The 18,411-nt window shown below is 52.3% G+C and overlaps 1 protein-coding gene across 6 annotated transcripts in view; it reads left to right on the plus strand.

Moving 5' to 3' along the window:
- The window catches only part of FBLN2 (fibulin 2), a 104,143-nt gene extending 90,798 nt beyond the window's left edge, over window positions 1-13,345 (plus strand). For 2 of the 6 annotated variants that reach the window (XM_028504504.2, XM_028504505.2), the window contains 8 exons: window positions 317-454; window positions 2,252-2,395; window positions 2,518-2,646; window positions 3,078-3,203; window positions 5,286-5,402; window positions 5,918-6,046; window positions 10,890-11,013; window positions 12,554-13,345. In XM_028504504.2, the coding sequence (XP_028360305.1) occupies window positions 317-454; window positions 2,252-2,395; window positions 2,518-2,646; window positions 3,078-3,203; window positions 5,286-5,402; window positions 5,918-6,046; window positions 10,890-11,013; window positions 12,554-12,911 (1,265 nt within the window). In that variant the 3' untranslated portion in view covers window positions 12,912-13,345. The remainder of the gene's footprint in view (window positions 1-316; window positions 455-2,251; window positions 2,396-2,517; window positions 2,647-3,077; window positions 3,204-5,285; window positions 5,403-5,917; window positions 6,047-10,889; window positions 11,014-12,553) is intronic. The other 4 variants (XM_036018313.1, XM_036018314.1, XM_036018315.1 and 1 more) reach the window with 4 other exon arrangements.
- The last annotated feature ends 5,066 nt before the right edge of the window (window positions 13,346-18,411 follow it).

Below are 18,411 nucleotides of genomic sequence, written 5' to 3' on the forward strand. Positions count from 1 at the left end.
CTGTGGAACCATGTCTGTGCTCTGGATCTTCCTGTGTAAAGTGAGGTTTGTTATAGACCCCACTTCCTAGGGTAGTTGTAAGCATTAAATAGATAAATAGATCTCCGATTGCTGGGGATCGTGCATGGTACCATGGAGGAACACAGTCCATACGGTGATGTCGTCACTTTATTGTTATTGGGCGTGGGCATGCAGCAGTGGGACTCCCCCTATTCCCATGATACACAGGACCTTTGTAACCATCAAGTTCATGGTAGGGTTGTACGGGCAAGGCCCTATGACCTGCCAGCCACTGACTTCTGCCTCTGTGTGTCAGATGTGGACGAGTGTGAGCTGGGCACACACGGCTGCCAGGCGGGCTCCACGTGCCACAACACCAAGGGCTCCTTCTACTGCCAGGCACGGCAGCGCTGTATGGAGGGCTTTCTGCAGGACCCGGAGGGCAACTGTGTGGGTGAGTGGGTAGGGAGTGCCCTGCAGGGATGTCTTTGGGAGGTGTCATGGGTGGGTGGGGGCCTTGGAGGGTTTAGAGATCAAGGAGACCTGGCTTAACTGCTCTCTCCCTCTCCCAACCTCAGTATACCCCAACCTGTGAATGGACGTTTCAGAGCCTGGCCCCAGGAGGCTCTTGCAAAACAGAGACTCTTCTGTTGAGCTGTCTGACCTTGGCTGAGTTACTTCCCTGTGGCCTCAGTTTATCCATCTATGGGGCTGGACTAGATGAACATGTACCGACTTTCTTTTAACCCAGTTAATAGGAAGGAATGTTTTATATCTTGATGTGGCACACATTTGCACACAAACATGACTGGAACACAGGCTTCACAAAACACTACTGCATGTGATACTGAAATTTATATTTGCAAAGAATGCTAGCAAGACCTTCATGGTTAATTTCATGTTGCACTCATGGGTGGAGACCCACAGTATGACAGATACTGGCCTTGTTGTCCCCACGTGGGTCTGAAGAGATCTCATGCTCGTCCCATCTCTCTTCAGTGACTTCCAAAGAGTCCATGGCCTACAGCCGGGGCCCCATCTTCCCCAAAGCTGCTGACCATGAGGCTGGAGGTGGAGCATCAGCACCCCAGATTACTGATGGCACCCAGAGTGTAGACGTGATCAAAACGACACTCAACTTGGGAGGGATGAAAGACAGGGATGAAAAGGTGGCCACTGCAAGGAGAGCTCGGGGTGAGAAAGAAACAAGGGATTTGTTAGAACACAGCTTCTGTCACTTACCCTTGACTACTAAGAACAGCTGTGGGCATCCCCATCTTACAGGGAGGACACTGAGGGACAGAGGGGCCTTAACTTTATCTTAAGAAGGCTTTCTCAAGACTGTTTGGGGGTTCTTCTAGCCAGTCTGGCATCTGGAACTCTCCCTGAGCCCCTTTCCCCCTTAACAGCTGAGCCCCAACACTGTCACAGGACACGGGCAACCCCTCAGGGCACCACAGGGCTGTGGACATGATAAGGTCCCTGTGGTCTGCCCTGGAACACCCAGCCAGGGTCAGGGCGAGGTGGGGAGGGGTCTGCCCGGCCGCAAACAGCTCCTCAGCTATGCGCTCGCTGGCGCTTCCTGAGCACCTGTTGTGTGTCAGGGGTTGCAGCAGTTTAATGAGACATCTTGGAGGGGAGGGATTAAATGAGCAAACACATTTATACAAGTGGCAGTTAGGGTGCTTTCCTTAATAAGACAAAGAGGGGGTGCTTTTGTACCTAGAATGGTCAGTCAGGGCCTCCCTGAGGAGGCGACATTGGCGCAGGGGTCTGAGAAAATAAGGGAGCCGACCATGAAAATATTAGGGGACTGTGCACTGGAGAAGAGGAGACAACATGTGCAAAGGCTCTGTGGCAGGCTGTGCCTAAGTGTGATGGGATGACTGATGAAGAGGCCAGTGGGCTGGGCACAGTATGGGAGGCAGCAATGGAGGAGGAAGTTGGCAGGCTGGTAGGTTTGGAGAAGCCAGAGCAGGAGTGTGGTGTACCATAGCCAGCCTATAAGTCAGCCTAGATTTCCCCTCTGGTTCTAGCTGCTCCATTAGAAAACAGCTGGCAGGTTCTTGAGTTCTGGGAGTTGAAGCCCCTGTGCCACGAGACACGGGTAGGGCAGTCTACCCCTGTAACCCTTACCTGGGCTGGTCTGGAGCCCAGGACTGGCCACCTCCCCGTGCAGCCTTGGACCCAGGTGCTGGGGCCTGGGGAGGGGCTGTGCCTGGTTCCCTGTCACCCACACCCACCTCTGCAGACATCAACGAGTGCACGTCGCTGTCTGAGCCATGCCGGCCTGGCTTCAGCTGCATTAACACGGTGGGCTCCTACACATGCCAGAGGAACCCACTGATCTGTGGGCGAGGCTACCACGCCAGCCAGGACGGGACCAAGTGTGTGGGTAAGACCAGACGCTTCCCTGCCTCCTGGCCGGCCTTGGCCTTTCTGGGTTTCTAGCCTGTGGGAGACCCCTGTAGGGGGAGGGCACGGGCCTCAGTGTGCCTTTCCTACCTTCCCCGGCAGATGTGAATGAGTGTGAGACGGGTGCACACCAATGCAGGGAGGGCCAGGTGTGCCACAACCTCCCTGGTTCCTACCGTTGTGACTGCAAAGCTGGCTTTCAGCAGGACCCCTTCAGTCGGGTCTGTGTAGGTAGGTGGGGGCTGGCTGCCAAGCTCCTCTCTGGCCCAGTGTTTGCCTGCCCCAGGCCGGCCTTCTGGCTGCCTCCTCCTTTCTGCCGGCCCTGCCCTCACTGGTCTGGACTTCCCTCCTGCCTCTGGCCTGGCTGTGTCTCTGTTCCCTTTGCTCTGGCCTCGTCTGCCCCTCTTAGCCTCTGTCCCTGTTGCCCTCTTCTCTTGCCCTTTGCTGTGACTCTCTGTCCCTCTTTCTGCCTCCAGCTTTCTTTCAACACTCTCATTGCCATTTTCTCCTGTCCCCGGTATTTTTTGCCACTCTCCCAGTCTGAGTCTCCCTGTCTCTCCTGGGGTCCTGGGTCCCACTTCCCACCCAGCCCCCTCTTCTACCTGGGATGGAGGGAGCTGGCTTCCAGGAGCTACCCATCCCCCCGTGCCACCTACCCACAGATGTGAATGAGTGCTGGACGTCCCCTGGCCGTCTGTGCCAGCACACGTGCGAGAACACGCTCGGCTCCTATCGCTGTTCCTGTGCCTCTGGCTTCCGGCTGGCTGCTGACGGCAAGCACTGTGAAGGTACCGCTGACCCTGACCTCCGACCTCTGACCCCACAAAAATGTACCTACTTCAGAAAGCCCAAACCAGCGTCCAGCCTCCAGTCCCACACCTTCAGGGCCATCAGCCCTACTTCATGCCACTTCTCCATCTCTGCAAACCCTCCCTGGCCTCAGCTGGTTCAGCTGTTTCCTGCCATGAGTCCTCCCTAAGGGCCCAGGGCCCCACTTACATCAGACCAGAGGGGCTGGGTCTCTGTGTCATGTACATCCTTGGATGGGAGCCCCATGCAGGCAGGAATGGCAGTGCAGCCTCTGCCCCTTGGGGAGCTCTGATCCTGGTCCTGGTTCAGTGCCCTGGGGGCCAGATAGGGAACAGAGGTAGGTAAAACATGAGATAGGGCCTGTGGCTATCTGAGGAGTCCAGGATCTGCTGGCAAAAGGGGGTGGTAGCCACAGAGCACCCACAGATGGGTGCCACCCAGCAGTGACAGTCCTGAGTGCCCAATCTTTTTGGCTTTTCCAGATGCCAGAAAAGTAGGTATTTATATAAAATCTAGTTTTTACATGTTGCTGATGGATTTAAACTTTTAGAGAACACACTGTGGGTTAAACCGTGTATGTGAACAGGCTGGACTTTGCCCACAGTTGGCATTTGAAGACAAGTTCTCACCTGTGTAGGATGTACCCAAGGCTGGTGGAGGGGGCAGTGTGTGGGAGCTGGCCTTGCCATGGTCAGGACCAGTCCAGGGGCCGAGGAGTGTGACCAGACCTGGCTGAATCTGACATTGGGATGGGCGCCCAAACCACACCTTTTTACTCTTATCATTCATTCATTTGAATTATAATCGCCTGTGAGCACCTCCTCTGCACCTGGCTGTGTGCAAGTTGTGGGGATGAGGCCTCTGCCTCCCAGGCATTATAGTGGTCATTCACCCACTTTTTGGCCCTTAGGGCTTCACCAACCCCATCCCTACCTAGTGCCATTCCCCATCTGTGGCTGGACATTAGAGACTCAGAGGTGAAACCAGTGTGGCCCCTGGCCCTCAGAAGCTCAGAGCCTAGATGCAAGTATTCATTTATTCTGTTGTTGATTCATTTTGTGTGAATGCTGTCTCTTGTGATGCCCTAAGGGTCTGGGTGTGGATCAGACTTGGCCTCGGGGCCCTGCAGCATCTGACCGCCCCTCCCCCCAATCTCCCTCCACTTCCTCTGCTCTGATCACACCCATCTCCTTGCTGCTCTTTACTGCTCCAGGCCCGCGCCCATCTCAAGGTCTTGCTCCTGTACCTTCTTCTGCCTGGAATGCTTCCCTAGATGCCTACGTGGCTCCGAAATTGCAACCCTCCCAGACATAATCCCTTTCTCCTTTCTGTTCTTTCTCCATCCACTTGCCGCCTTCTGACATGCTGGTTCTTTGACTCATTTAATTAGCCCCCCCACCCTCACCCCACCCCCTTTCTTCTCTAACACACACAAGTGTCAGCTCCACAGCTGGAGATTTTTGTCCCTCTTGTTCATGGTGACACCTCCAGGTCCTGGGACAGGCCTAGCATGTCATAAGAGGTCAGCAGGTCTCAGTTTTGTGAATGAAAGACCCATCCTTGCCTACAGGAACTCAGTCCAGTTGATGTTCCATCTAATTGTAAGCTGTTAGGTGACCCTTTACTCCATCAGTCCCACATTGCTCAGCCCACACTCTCTTGTATGTCAGCACTTGCTCCCCCTTCACACCCATGCAGTACTTGAGGAGGTCCTTGTTAGCACCTGGGTGACACTTCTCAGAGCTCTCTGTACCAGGTGCTGAGGACCCTCAGCAGGGAAGCATTTATAATGACCAGGGGATCTGAGTCCAGCCAGTGGCTGCCTCCTCCAGGCAGCAGGCAACGCCAGGACTCCACAGCAAGCCCAGCCCTGCCCTTGCCTCAGTTGCCTGCCCCAGGTGGGCCACTTGTCCTTATTTGGGCCTTTGACTCCTCATCAGCCCCAAAGGGAGGCTGGAACTAATGTTCTTTCAAGAGATGGCTGTAGGCGAGTCTGGACCCTGGGCTTCATCTCTGTCTTGGGAGGGTTCCACTGTGACCACCAGCTGGTCTTCCTGCAGATGTGAACGAGTGTGAGGCCCAGCGCTGCAGCCAGGAGTGCGCCAACATCTATGGCTCCTACCAGTGCTACTGCCGCCAGGGCTACCAGTTGGCTGAGGATGGGCATACCTGCACAGGTACCTTTTCTCTGCCCAAGGCCCCTTCCTGAGAGGTACCCCTTCCCTGCGTACCCAACTCCCAAAGAGTCCCTGCTGGGCCGGAGGCACACAAGACATGCAGAGGCTTTAGCATCACGGCAGAGTTGGAGTCCCATCCCTGTGACCTCCTGGCTGTGTGACTTTGGGCACATGCTTCCTGAGTCTGACCTTAGTTTCCTCTTCTGCAAAGTGGAGATGCCAGTTCTGACCTCAGTGGAGCGAAGGGTTCTTTAGTTGAGTACTACGTCCAGGCCTGTGTCAGTGCCTGATTGCCCCTTAGCTGATAGTATTTGTGGAGCAGCCCCTGGGAGCAAGCACTAGAATGGGAGGCCTGTTTTGCTGTGTGACTTTGGGCAACTCTTTTTCTCTCTGAGCCTTATTGTCCTCATCTGTAAAATGGGTTCTAAGCTCCATAGCTGTGGCAGGGATAGCATGGCTGTAGGGGCTGGGACCTGTGGGTGGGCAGAGTCACAGGGTAAATATCTCTCTGGCAGACATCAATGAGTGTGCTCAAGGAGCCAGTATCCTTTGCGGCTTCCGCTGTGTCAACGTGCCAGGGAGCTACCAGTGTGCATGCCCAGAGCCGGGCTACGCCATGACAGCCAACGGGAGATCCTGCAAGGGTAAGCAGGGGTCCCTGCCCACCAGGGCCTCAGCCAGGGTCCTAGCAGACAGCCTCACACAGCCTGCTGTGCACTTGGAGCTCTGACACCAAGTGCATACACACAGAATGGCCAGTGTCTTTGGTGGTCTGTGTCTGGGATGAGAAAGGTGACAGCCTTGCTGCTGCTTGACCCAGCTTACAATTTTCTAGACTTGGACTTAGCTCTGGGCTCTTCCCTGCAAGTGGGGCAGGGATCTCATGGGGTGCTTCTAAAAGGCATGAGAGACCTGTCCAGTGAGAAGCCTGCTGAAGAGCAGCTTTAGGTTTCTCAGTCTCTGTCCCCAAGTGTCTATGATCCTATCCAGAGACTGGGCCAGCCAGGTCTCTGGACTCAGAGGCTGAGGTGGGTCCCAAAGTAAAGGAAATAAGGTTACAGAAGGCTTATCGTAGAGCTTCATGCAAAAAGATATTCGTCCAGAGCTGGGAAGGGATGGAAAGGAGGAAGGGGACTTCCTGTCACTGAAGATGTACAAAGAGGGGCTGGGTAGTCACCTGTTTAATTTGCAGTTGAGGAGACTGCTTCCCTGGATGGTTCTGTGACATCCAGTCTTTTAAGCTGAAGAATCATGATCTTTAGTCTGGCACTATTAGAATACACCAAAGTTACCAAATTCCAGGCCTGGCAAGCCACCAGAGCAAAGTGGCGAGAACCCACCTGGGGCCGGATATAGGAGCATTACCCGCAACCCCAACAATGCAGCTTCTCAGAGCACAGCTCACCTGTGCCGTGCCGGTTTTCATGACTGAGCCTTCTCCGGTGGTGGGGCTGAGAGCCCGCAGGTCCCTGGGTAGCAGCTTCAGTCCGCTAAGGCAGACCCTGTGATTCTGGGGAACTAGTGGTCAGGGTTGGCACCCAAAAGGGTACAGAGGTGGACTAACAGTTGCTACCTATAAAAGGATCCTGAGATCAAATTTGTAGGTCTCAGCCAGCTCAGTTTTTTTTTTTTTTTAATGTAGGATAGAATGTAGGGTCTAGGGTCAGGTTGGGTAGAATGGACATGCTGTAGGTCAGAGTGCACTGTGCCCAAAAGGATTGTTTCAGTCCCATGTGTATCCTTAGTTGCAATGCAAAAGGGTTCCTTACTGTATGTTGATATAAATAATAATAACAACAATAATAAAATTAATAATAATAAAATTAATTAATAATAATAAAAATTAAAGGGTTCTGAGTAAGAACAGGTAAATTGGAGGCCTGCTGGGCTCGCTCACAGAAGCTAACCTAGTCTCTTTGGCTGCAAAGCACCCTGCTTTTTAATTTAAAAAATAATTGGTATGGACTCCATAAAAGTAGGGATTTTACCCCCCATAAACTGAGCTGTATGGGAAATACTTTATGTTCCCAGAACGTGATTTCACTTTCGAGACTGAGGCCCTGTGTGCCTGGTGGAAGAACACAAGTGTGGTCACTTCTAGGAAGATTCAATCAGAACTGCAGCGAATTTTGCTCTTGACAGCACTTCAGGTTGAAAACCTGGTCACATTCAAGACTGTCTCTCTCTGACCCCTTCTCCCTGGCCTGTGCTGGCTAGGATCAGAGGAATGCCCAGACATCCAAGTGTGCCTGTGCCGTACCAGGGGGCTCTCTGGGCCCAGGCATGTGTCCCATCTGTGCTGGCCACAGGTGCATCTTGACCTCTACCGCTGGTCTTGGGCCCTGGCACCCGTAGCTCCCCTTGCTGGCCTCCCCATCCCACTCTCTGCGTCATGTTCCAGAGTAGGGGGCAGCCCTTTTGCTCCCTCACAGCCTACCCAGTGACCCACTTCCCGGAGATGCAACAGAACTGAGGCACAGATCTCCTCTATGCTGTGTCACCAGCCTCCACCTGGGAGGTGTCCCACACATGGGACACTTGTATTTTCTCTCCAAACTGTTTTGCTGGAAGAGTCTCTGCTATCACAGGTGCACAAGGGCAGAGTTTGAGATGCTGGCTCTGCCTGGTCACATCCATGTCCTGAGTCATGCCGCAGTGCCCTCTGTGGCCGCTGGACTTCATAGTTAAGCATTTTCTCCTTTGAGCTCCCTGGTCCTGTTCTGAGTTGGACCAAACACTGAGTTTCATGGCTCCAGTGGCGGGATGGCCCTGGGGGGCAGAGTGTGCCAGTTTGTATCTCATGTCAGCATCTGCCTCTCCTTTATAGTAAGAACTGGGACAGAAAAGTGTTCAGGCATTGAGGTTCAGCATACCCCCTGGAACTTACGCTCTGTGAAGGAAGGGTTGTGACTTCAGTTCACAAATACACACAGCAGCAGCCAGCACATGACAGGTGCTCATCGAACATCCTACCACGCGACCAAACTGAGAGGCAACTGTTGCCAGTATTTGGATGTTTTCCTTCTGATCTGTCTTTATGCCAATATGTACAAACATATATAGAGGGTATGGCAAAAGTAGGTTGACAGTCATTCATGTGGGAAATAATACACAATTAATAAACAATACAAGAAAAAACTCAGTGTTGCATACTCACAACTGTCAACCTACTTCTGTCCACCCTGTACATATGCAATATAATATTATCTAAGATCATGCAGAAGATACCTGGAATCCTGCTTTTTTTCTTTCTTTCTTTTTTTTTCTTCCGTTTTTAGTGTATGTGAAGCCCTTGGCTCTATGCCCCTGAATAAGGGCCAGCTTTTGGCAATGCTGTCAGACTTCCTGTTGACTTTATCCCCTATTTCTGCATGTCTGAGTTATGACATCACCACCCGGATGGGGTGTAGGGACACTCCCTGGTGCACAGCCTTGAGCTCTCCCTTTGGCTGGAGCTCTCCAGGGGAGGCTTCAGGGTCAAAGGCCTGCAGGCTCCAGGCGCCTGGCAACACCAAGGGGCAAGGACCCTGCGGTCCTAGGGAAGTCCTGCAGCAGCTTCCCCAGCCACTGAGCCTTGGGGTCCTCCTGCCACTTCTGGACACACCTGTCAAAACCAGCCCAGGGCAGACAGTGAAGCTGCTGCCATCTCATTCCTGCTCCACCCCCACCCAGGCTTCAGGGTCAGGATTTCCTGCTCACATTGTGGGCGGCTGGCATAGGGTAAGGAAAAGAAGGAGGTCCTTGCAACATGTGGATTCAATTGTCCTGAACATCAGGACAACAACAATGCCCATCTTGGCCCCGCCAGCCCTGGCCCCTGCCATATTTCCTCCCACTTTCCTTTCCACCTCCCTGGGAAATTGGGATCCTGACAACTTTGCAGAGGAAGAAAGTGAGGCTTGGAGAGGTGAATGATTGTGAGCTGGTCTGCATGGTCGAGCATGGCAGACAGCAGCCCAGAGTCTGAAGCAGGCCTGGGTTTGAGCGGTGGCCCTGTCCTGCTGCAGCTGGTCAGCCCTGGGCATGTCTGGATGCAGGGGTGGGGGTGACACCCATACCTGTGAGGATAAGTGAGTGAGTGTGGAGTACCTGGAGCATTGAATGAATGTCGGGTGGTGAACTCATGATGCAGGTTGGCTGTTGCTGTCATTACTATTATGTTGCAGCTGGTATTGTTAGGAGTCAGCTTGGCGTCATGATTAGATCCCACATTTTGACATCAGGTGGACCTGACTTCCAGCCCCAACTGCCTCGCTGACTCCTGTGTGACCTTGAGCAAGATTATGTCCATCTTAGATCCCCAGTTCCCTCTTCTGGGGCCAGTGACCCTCACCCTAATGGACTGGCATGAGGATTGGGTGAGGAGAAATCCCTAAACTGGCTCAGTATGGAGGACCAGAGAATAAAATCTGAAGCCCCCCATAAAGTACCTGACAGACCCCTGCTCCTCCACCCCAGGCATACATAGGAAGGTCTCTGTGAGCCATTTATTTGATCCATAGGTTCCCTGTGAAACACACACACACATGCGCACGCGCTTGCTTCTCTGAGGTTTTGTTAGAGATATTTACTCATGTTTGTGTGTGTGTGGGGGGGGGGTGTTTCAGTGTCTTGAATGGGCTCTTATGTGTGTGTGGGTGTGTCTGTGTACGTGTGTCTGAGCTTATACATATGCCCAGCCATATGCACAGGAAGTGTGAGTGTGTCCATGCAGTTCATGGGGGCATTCGTAGCTGTGCACCTTGGAGCATGTGTTTACAAGTGGGGAGTCTTGAGCATCTACCCAAAAATCCATGTAGAGAACATGCCATGTGCCCGGCACTCTGCTGGGTGCTGGAGACCCCACAGGACTGAGGAAGACATGCCTTCCCCCCACCCCGCCCTCCTGGAGCTCACACTGAGGAGGGGGAGAGTGGGAAACAGAACAGACAGACAAAATAGTTTGCATGTGTTTGAGAGCAGGACTAGCAGTATGCGGGGAGTAAAAGGGGAAGGAATGGAGGGCGATGGGGAGGAGGACCACTGTAGGATTTTCAGGGAGGGCATCCTGTAGGGTGTGGCCCTGAGCTGAGACCTGAAAAATGAGAAGGAGCCAACTGTGGGATAAGGATCAGGGCACTGGGGCAGCTCAGAAATGTCTAGCAGGACTGTAGCCCAAGTGAAGAGGGGCCCAGTGAAGGGCCAGAGGGGCCCTGTAATGTAGGGCTTGGCATCTGTAGGAGAGACTAGGGCTTTTGTTCTGGGAGCATGGAAAGCCCTCAGAGAACAGGACAAAAACTGACTTACATTTTAAATCAAGGCCCCCTGGCTACTGGGTGTGGGGGGGTAGGGGTCTGGCTGGGATGTGTACAGCACAGGCTGGAATTATGAGCTGTGTCTGGAAGTCAGGAACAGCTGCTCTGAGACCCAGGCTGGAGGCCTGGGTGATTTGGATGATAGTCCCTAGTGTGGGGCATCCCTGCCAACCACCTTCACTCCTCCCTGCAGACCTGGACGAGTGTGCACTGGGCACCCACAACTGCTCTGAGGCCGAGACTTGCCATAATATCCAGGGTAGCTTCCGCTGCCTGCGCTTTGAGTGTCCTCCAAACTACGCTCGAGTCTCCGAAACGTGAGTGTCTCCACCCCAGCCTTGGGCCTGGGACCCTGTACAGATCCCATGATGCCCAGGGAGAGGCCAAGAGACCCGTGGCCCCTGTCTTCACCACACCCTGCTCTTCACCTGCCCCCACTGGAGAGTCTGTGGTCAAACTGACCACAAATGGCACAGATGAAAGCACCTTGCAGAAAGTTCAGTCTATGAAGGGAAGATGCACAGAAAAATCTCTCTCACACATGCACACACACACGCCATACTAGTTATTCTAATACATAGCACCTTAACCTGACAAATACATCGTCTCACACAGCTTTGGAGGGTCAGGAATCAGGAGCAGCTTAGCTGGATGGCTCTGGCCCAGGGTCTTATGGGACTGTAGGAGCCTGCTGTCCAGTCACACAGCTCTGGGCAGGAGGCCTCAGCTCCTCACCAGGTGGGTCTCTCCATAGCTAGACATGTCTTCCCCTAGCACAGGTCGTGTAGAGAGTGAGTGACAGTCCTTTGCAAAAGTGATACATGGTTATGAAAATATTCATGTAATAAAAATGTGCAAAATAAGCTCTTGCCCCTCTCATGAAACCAATCACACAGTTGCTGACCAGCTGGGGTGTATCCACGCTCTCTTCTCTGAGCATACAGCACGTGTCGCGGCGCTGTCACACAGACTCACCCCAGTATTTCCAGCTGGCTGTCTCTGCCTTGTGGCTCTCTGGAGCCTGTACGCAGCCTGCCTCAGACAGGGTTCCCTAGCATGAATGTGTCATTTCCTGCTGCTCTGCTGGCAGTTTACCATTTTTCACTATTACACACGGGGATGTCCATGATTTAGGGAGTGTGTTTGGGTGGCCCTAGGCAAGTGACCTCCTTTCTCTGGGTCCCAGCTGCCTCATCTGCAACATGGGAATGACAGCAGCACCACCCCTGGGTGTGCATATCAGAGGAGTGAAGACGTGTGTTTGGCACACTGTGTCGTGGCCCAGCATGGCATGAGTGCCATGCCCACGCTCCTGGGCAGCGTGCCTGGCCTGGCCTGGCCTGGTGCTGCAGCATGCCAGTTAGAGAGTTCTGCTCAGAAGGTCTTTGGAGTTGCTGAATCTTGGCACCTAAACAGCATCCCATCTGGGAAGCAGTCAGCTTTTATGCTGATTTAATGATGGACATGCCAGTAGCTTAGAGGGCTAGAAAGAGACCACATTGCTGCTATGCTTAAGAATTGAGGCCTTTGGCCCCCTCTGGGATTTGGCAGAGGGTTTTTTATTTTTTATTTATTTATTTTTTTTATCACCCTCATGTAGCATAGCTGAGTATTGAGGCTTCTACCTGGAAAGGGCAGGGCATTCCAAGGCAGAGGAGGAAATGGCCCAGAAGCGTCAATTAATGAAAGAAAAGGTGACTCAACAGATGCTACAGGCTATGAAGGGTAGAGCTGGGGCCAGCTGGCCCTCACGCCTGCCTCCACCTTGTCCAGGATGATGGGCAGCAGGGGTGGGAGCTCCTGGGATGGATGTACTCCAGCCCCCGGCCCACTGACCAAGTCCCGTGCACCCCACAGGAAGTGTGAGCGCACTACGTGCCATGACTTTTTGGAGTGCCAGAACTCACCGGCTCACATCACGTACTACCAGCTCAGCTTCCAGACCGGCCTCCTGGTTCCGGCTCACATTTTCCGCATCAGCCCAGTGCCCGCCTTTGCCGGGGACACCATTGCCCTCACTATCACCAGGGGCAACGAGGAGGGCTACTTTGGCACACGTCGGCTCAACGCCTACACAGGCCTTGTCTACCTACAGCGGTCAGTGCGCGAGCCGAGGGACTTTGCTCTGGATGTGGAGATGAAGCTCTGGCGGCAGGGCTCCGTCACCACCTTCCTGGCCAAGATGCACATCTTCTTTACCACCTTTGCCCTGTGAGGCACCCCCTTGAGCGCATGCGGGGGTCGTGTCACCTGGAGTCCCACCGCTGGTCCCTGTGGCACCCTCTGCACCACCCTCCAACGCACCTGCCTGTGGCACTCAGCACCAAGTGCGTGGGGCTGGGTTCTTGGGCCAGTTTCTGCTACAACTGTAAATTAACTTAATTTTACTGACTTGATTCCTTGTGGGTTCCTGGTAGGGATCTTGTCAGCGGGAGCTTTAGGGAAGCTTTGAAAACTGTTCAAGGTCACTTCGAGTGCTCTGTAGGTGGACCTAGAGGACCAAAGGCAAGAAGATGGCCAAAGACTGGAAAGAGAGACCATGTTGTGGCTTTTGGACTCAACTGGAAGAGGCCTTTCCCCAAAGTTGATTTTCCATTTCATGTTTCACGGTGATTACTTCTTTACTTAAAAAAATTCACTTTAAGTGTTTTCATTTAATTGTAAAAGTAGTACACATTGCAAAAAAAATTTCAAATAGTACAAAAGGGTTATAAACTAAAAAAGTGAGAAAAGAAAAAACAGTGTTTGAATTTGATGATGGTGTCTGAATTTCCCGGCTTCCCCAGGCCAGATATTGAGTCAGTCTGTTGATTAGACCTTCCTTCAATTGTCTTACTCAAGGAGTTCGTCCCTAACTAAGAGGCCCCATGGGGGTAAACGGGTCACAGTGTCAACTTGCTGGCTTTGTGATCGTTTCCTCAATTACCACTGCTCCTCTCCCTCCTCTCCCCTCATTTCTTCTCCTCCTTCCCCACATGTGGACCTCAGCTAGCGTGTCACTTTGGAATTGTCCGGGAACTCTGGTCCTAGTCCCTGTCACTGAGGCTTGAACACATCAGGTCAGACAGTGGGTTTAGACAGGGACCTGATGGTGAGAGAATTCTTTTTTTTTTTTTTCTCCACTCTAGACTTCTGGGGCTTTCCGGTCAGGATGGAGGAGGAGGACTCGGGTGTGAGGCCCCTAAGCACGCACTTGCCACCGCCCCGGTTCCTTCTCTAAAGCAGTGGACTTTAGACTGTGCAGTGTGTGACTCTGTGGGTCTTGCATGTAGTGGACAGTGGATAGCAGCCAGCATTTAAAACCGCGACAGACACTAGCAGAGTGTGTACCTGGGGAAGAGAAGACTCGGGTCACGAAACAGCAGTGTGCGTGTCTGTGTGCGCACCCGTGGTGCTGCCAGCTTCGGCTATGCCGCGGGGTCTGTTTCAGACTGTGTGGCAGTCAGAAATGGAGACTCGCGGGCCCGCTGGGGTTGTGGGGCACTGGGAGCACAGGCCCTGTGTGGAGGGGTGGCCTTTGCAGCTCCCAAAACTGCTGCCTTCTGGGGACCTGGGCCCAGATGGCCAGATGTTCTCATTCTTCAAGACAAGTTCCCAAAGTACATTTTGATGTAAAATCTCTCAATTTTAAAATGTGGTGATTAATTAAAACCTTTAGGTGTGAGATTGCCATGGAAGGCCCACCTTCGTGTGCCCTTATCTCCCCCTGTTCTTCCCGGGCTCTGGTCTCGAGGGCTTGTGGCAGAAGCCAAGACTTCTTCCTCACTGGCCCAGCTGCCCCTGTTCCTCTGTTTCTGGGAACCAGAGCTGGCAAATCTGTCAGACGTGCTTACTTACTGGGCAGGGACCAGTAGGGAACAGACTTCCATTCCAGAAGCAGACTGGGGACACCAGCGAGGGGTGGGTGATACCTGGCTGGCTGGCGGAGGCCCCAGCAGGCCTACGACAGACTCCCACACCATCCAGGGTCCTTCCCCCAGCTGACGAGTACCCCCCCACAGGAACTCGGTTAACTGACGTCCCCTCCTGGGGTCTTGTCCCCTCCACAGTGCAGGGGTCCCCACACTCCTCTCACGGGGCTGCTGTGCCCACACACATACAGCCTCCGGCTCGGCGCCGGCTTACCTGAGGCTCTCTCTGGGAAAACGATTTTCCTTCTGATTTTAGAGTTTCCAAAATTCAGTGATTCTAGAATTCCAGACCTGCAAGGAGTTTGGCAAGCTGCAGTTTGGGAGAACAGTCTCTACAAGTGTGTCTCCACTGCAGAGTCCGGACAGAAGCTTGAGGGTTCCCACAGCCACCCTTCTTGCCAAATGTCGCTCTCACGTCCTCAGGTTGTGTCAGTGTCCTGGCACAAAGGGGGACAGTCCACACAGTGTTGCCACCCCAGGAGCCTTTGGTGTCCAGCATTTTTATTGGAGCTTGGCCCCATACTGTCAGCGTGGCTGACCTTTAGTGTCTAGTTCCTCCTGGAGGTGAGACTGATAGGGCATGTCCCAAGGTCCCTATCATAAGTCAGATTATTAGACCATCCAGTACCCTGAGGTAAACAAAGATACCCAGTTAGGTCTTCCCAGCGGTCTAGAGACAACCTCCCAGGAACCAAGGGCAAAAGCCAGACTTTGTTCAGATAAGCAAAGGTCAGCCCCTCCAGCCTCTGGCTGGGACTTTCTTACGGAAGGAATGTATCTGGGCATCTACATTTAGTGTTACTCATTACCTCTCTTGATGTGTTGTCTGTGCCTTATGATAAACTTGTGCAGAGTCACTTGGCATAGAAATGAGTTAATGGTTCCTCAGGCTGGACATCTTTCATTGGTATTGCATCCTGGGGAGGCTGTAACTCTATGGCCGGCGTGCTTGACCATTGGTGTAAGTATGACCTTACCAACAATGCCAGTGCTATGCCATGTCACAGCAGGTAAGTGTGACCTGGAAAGTAAGACTGGGGCCCATTGAGCTATTGGCAGTTCATCCAGCCCATTAAAATGTGTCCCATGGTGAGGCCACTCAGGTTTGCAGCTTCCATTCAACCTCGTTAGGTATCACAACTAAGAGGAGGCTTTGCTTCACCTTTCAGGCGTCTGTTGTAATCGAGATAAGAGACAGTGTCCTCTTTCTCCAAGCCTCTTAAGATAATGTAAAGCTGCACCAGTGTTCTGCTGGGTGTCCTTCATTCATAATGCATTTGCTCCCTTTCCCTCTGCCCTCCCCACTTGTACTCCAGTTCTTCCACCCCTGAAAGGGACGTTAGAGTCAGTCTCTGTGCTGGTCTAGATTACAAGCAGCAGTACTAGTCTAGCAGTTGCCTCCCCTCAGTCCACTCCCATCCTGCGAGGATGGGTTGTGCAGAACCAGTGGACCACCTCAACCAGCAGGCGTGTTGCCTCATTCACTGCCAACCACATTCTGCCAGAGGGATGAAGGCAGGATCCACCCTGCCAGGCCCTTAGGAATTGTCACATCAAGGTTTAAAGGTTTAGTTATAGTTTTGTGCCCAGGAATTCTCCCTGCTTCTGGCCCCCATAGTTGCAGCCTTGGTTCTGGGACAACAGCATTAGATAGGAAAAAAGCAAGTTGAGATGATACTAGGGGGAAAACACAGTCGTGCCAGCACCCTTTCTCTGTGGGAAGAGTTGTGTTGTCATAACAGTACTCTCCCCTGAGATCACCTAGAAAACCAGAGGAATCTATCTGGGGGGACATTCCCTTTGCACCTCTCATATTGAGTGTGAGCACACACTGCTGATGGCATGTAAGCCAGCCCTTCGTGCCTGCATCTCCCCACCCTGTTTTAGATAGACAGTGGTTCAGTTGCCGGTTCTGATTCTCTATCTCGAATTACTCCAAGGGAGATCTCTCTGCCCATTGTGGGACACAACACTGGACTACCACTGTGTCTTCAAAGAAATGTGAATCGTCAGTCCCAATTGGCATACTGTCTCCTGTGCCAATGACTTATAGTAGCTCGAGGATTTCCATCTACCACTGGGCTAACTGAGCGTGCAAAGCCCAGTCCAGAGAAAATATCTCTTCCTATTGGGACCCACTTGCAGTGTCCTGGGGCTTCCATAATTAGTCCATTTGCCAACTCCAGAGAATCTTCCCATAGCAATCTATAGTCTCTCCAGTTAACAGGACAGTTCTTGTTGAAATTTTGTGTCTCAGAGGGGGGCAAGAGGAATATGTCTTGATTTAACCAGCTTCTGCATTGCTGCATCCCCCAAATGTCTACTTGTTTCATGGACCCAGTTGGCCACCTCAGAGGAGTACACCAGTGTACCTACTTGCCAATTCCAGTCTCCTGATCCTGGACTGGAATTCTGATGGGCATCAGTGTCTTTTTATACTAATAAACTAGTCCCATATACTAATTTCCATAGAGCCAGGCCCACATGGGGACCCTTTAATAGATCAGTTTTCATTATTCTTCTTAAACATGCCATTGGCCATCACCTACAAGTCAATGAAAAACCAAATGGGACAAATAGCATGCCATCAGCCTATTCTGCAGACTTGCTTTACTTTCTCCCATCAGAGGAGCCTTCCAACAGGATGCTGTCTATACACGTTGAAACTGCTATCCATACACCAAGCAACTCTCTTGCTCAATCAAGAGCCTTCATAGGACACCACACAAGTGACTGTAGGATATGACTGGAAACTCAGGTGGTTCCAAACTCAGCTGAAGGGGGGAAATCCTGCTTGTGGTTGTGTCAAGTTCTTTCTAGCACTCTCTTGGTAGCCTCTTCCTGCACAAACACATTCATTTGCTTACAAGATCTCTTCTGGAGACCACTGCCCTCCTCATCAGAGCATTTCCTCAAATTCATCTATGACATGATAGGTATTTTGGATTTCAAGATTATTTTATGGCCTTCAGTCATAAGAGCAGTGTCAGTCAAGGTCCATGTCCAGCCATGTCTCTCAATGGAAAATTTCTAGACCCAAACCTCAGCAGTCACTCCTGGCTGGCACTCACAGCTATGCATTAAGCCCAGGTCTGCGCTGCGGGAGGACTCCAGAGACTCTTTGGATCAGTTTTATCTACAGGAGTTAGCAATATCCCCAGATGTGGAATATGTGTCCTCCAAAACCCAAGTGAACTGACCAGTTGCAGGTCTGCTAACATGTTTTGTCCACCAGTGTTGTCTGAAGGGCAGAGGTACATGTCTTCTGTTTTACAGTTGGGCAGGGGAAGTGTTTCCCAGTCGAACACAAATATGTGTTCTCATGAGGATGCAGGCACAGGGTCTGTTCAAACATTCCTGTGTTCATGGAAATGTTCACCTTAATCCCTTCAGCCATCACATTTCTGTATCCTCCCAGGTCCAACTGTATCCCCATTGGGACTTTAACAAAAGGTTTTGGAATCACAGTGCATTGGGACCCCATCCCATAAAACAAGTCCTAGGGTGACCCATGGGCCTAAGGGAATGGGTGCCCACTTGCCAAAGCAGATCTGGCTACTGCTGCTTTTGAATGCAACCGGGAGGAACACAGAGCCTACATGTGTTGCTGGCCACTTGGCAGTGAAGGAACACTACATTAGCCCCTTCCATTTTGAGCTAGATGCCTATTCAGCAAGAAGTACCATCTGGGGACTAACACAGTGTCCGACCCCTGGGCATAGCGTAGGATCCAACTGGGGTCCTGATCTACAGTGAAGCAGCTGAGAGACTAGCCCATGACCATGGGACCCACTGGTCGTGCAC

This window comes from Phyllostomus discolor, chromosome 2, assembly GCF_004126475.2.
Source record: "Phyllostomus discolor isolate MPI-MPIP mPhyDis1 chromosome 2, mPhyDis1.pri.v3, whole genome shotgun sequence".
Classification (NCBI taxonomy): domain Eukaryota; kingdom Metazoa; phylum Chordata; class Mammalia; order Chiroptera; family Phyllostomidae; genus Phyllostomus; species Phyllostomus discolor.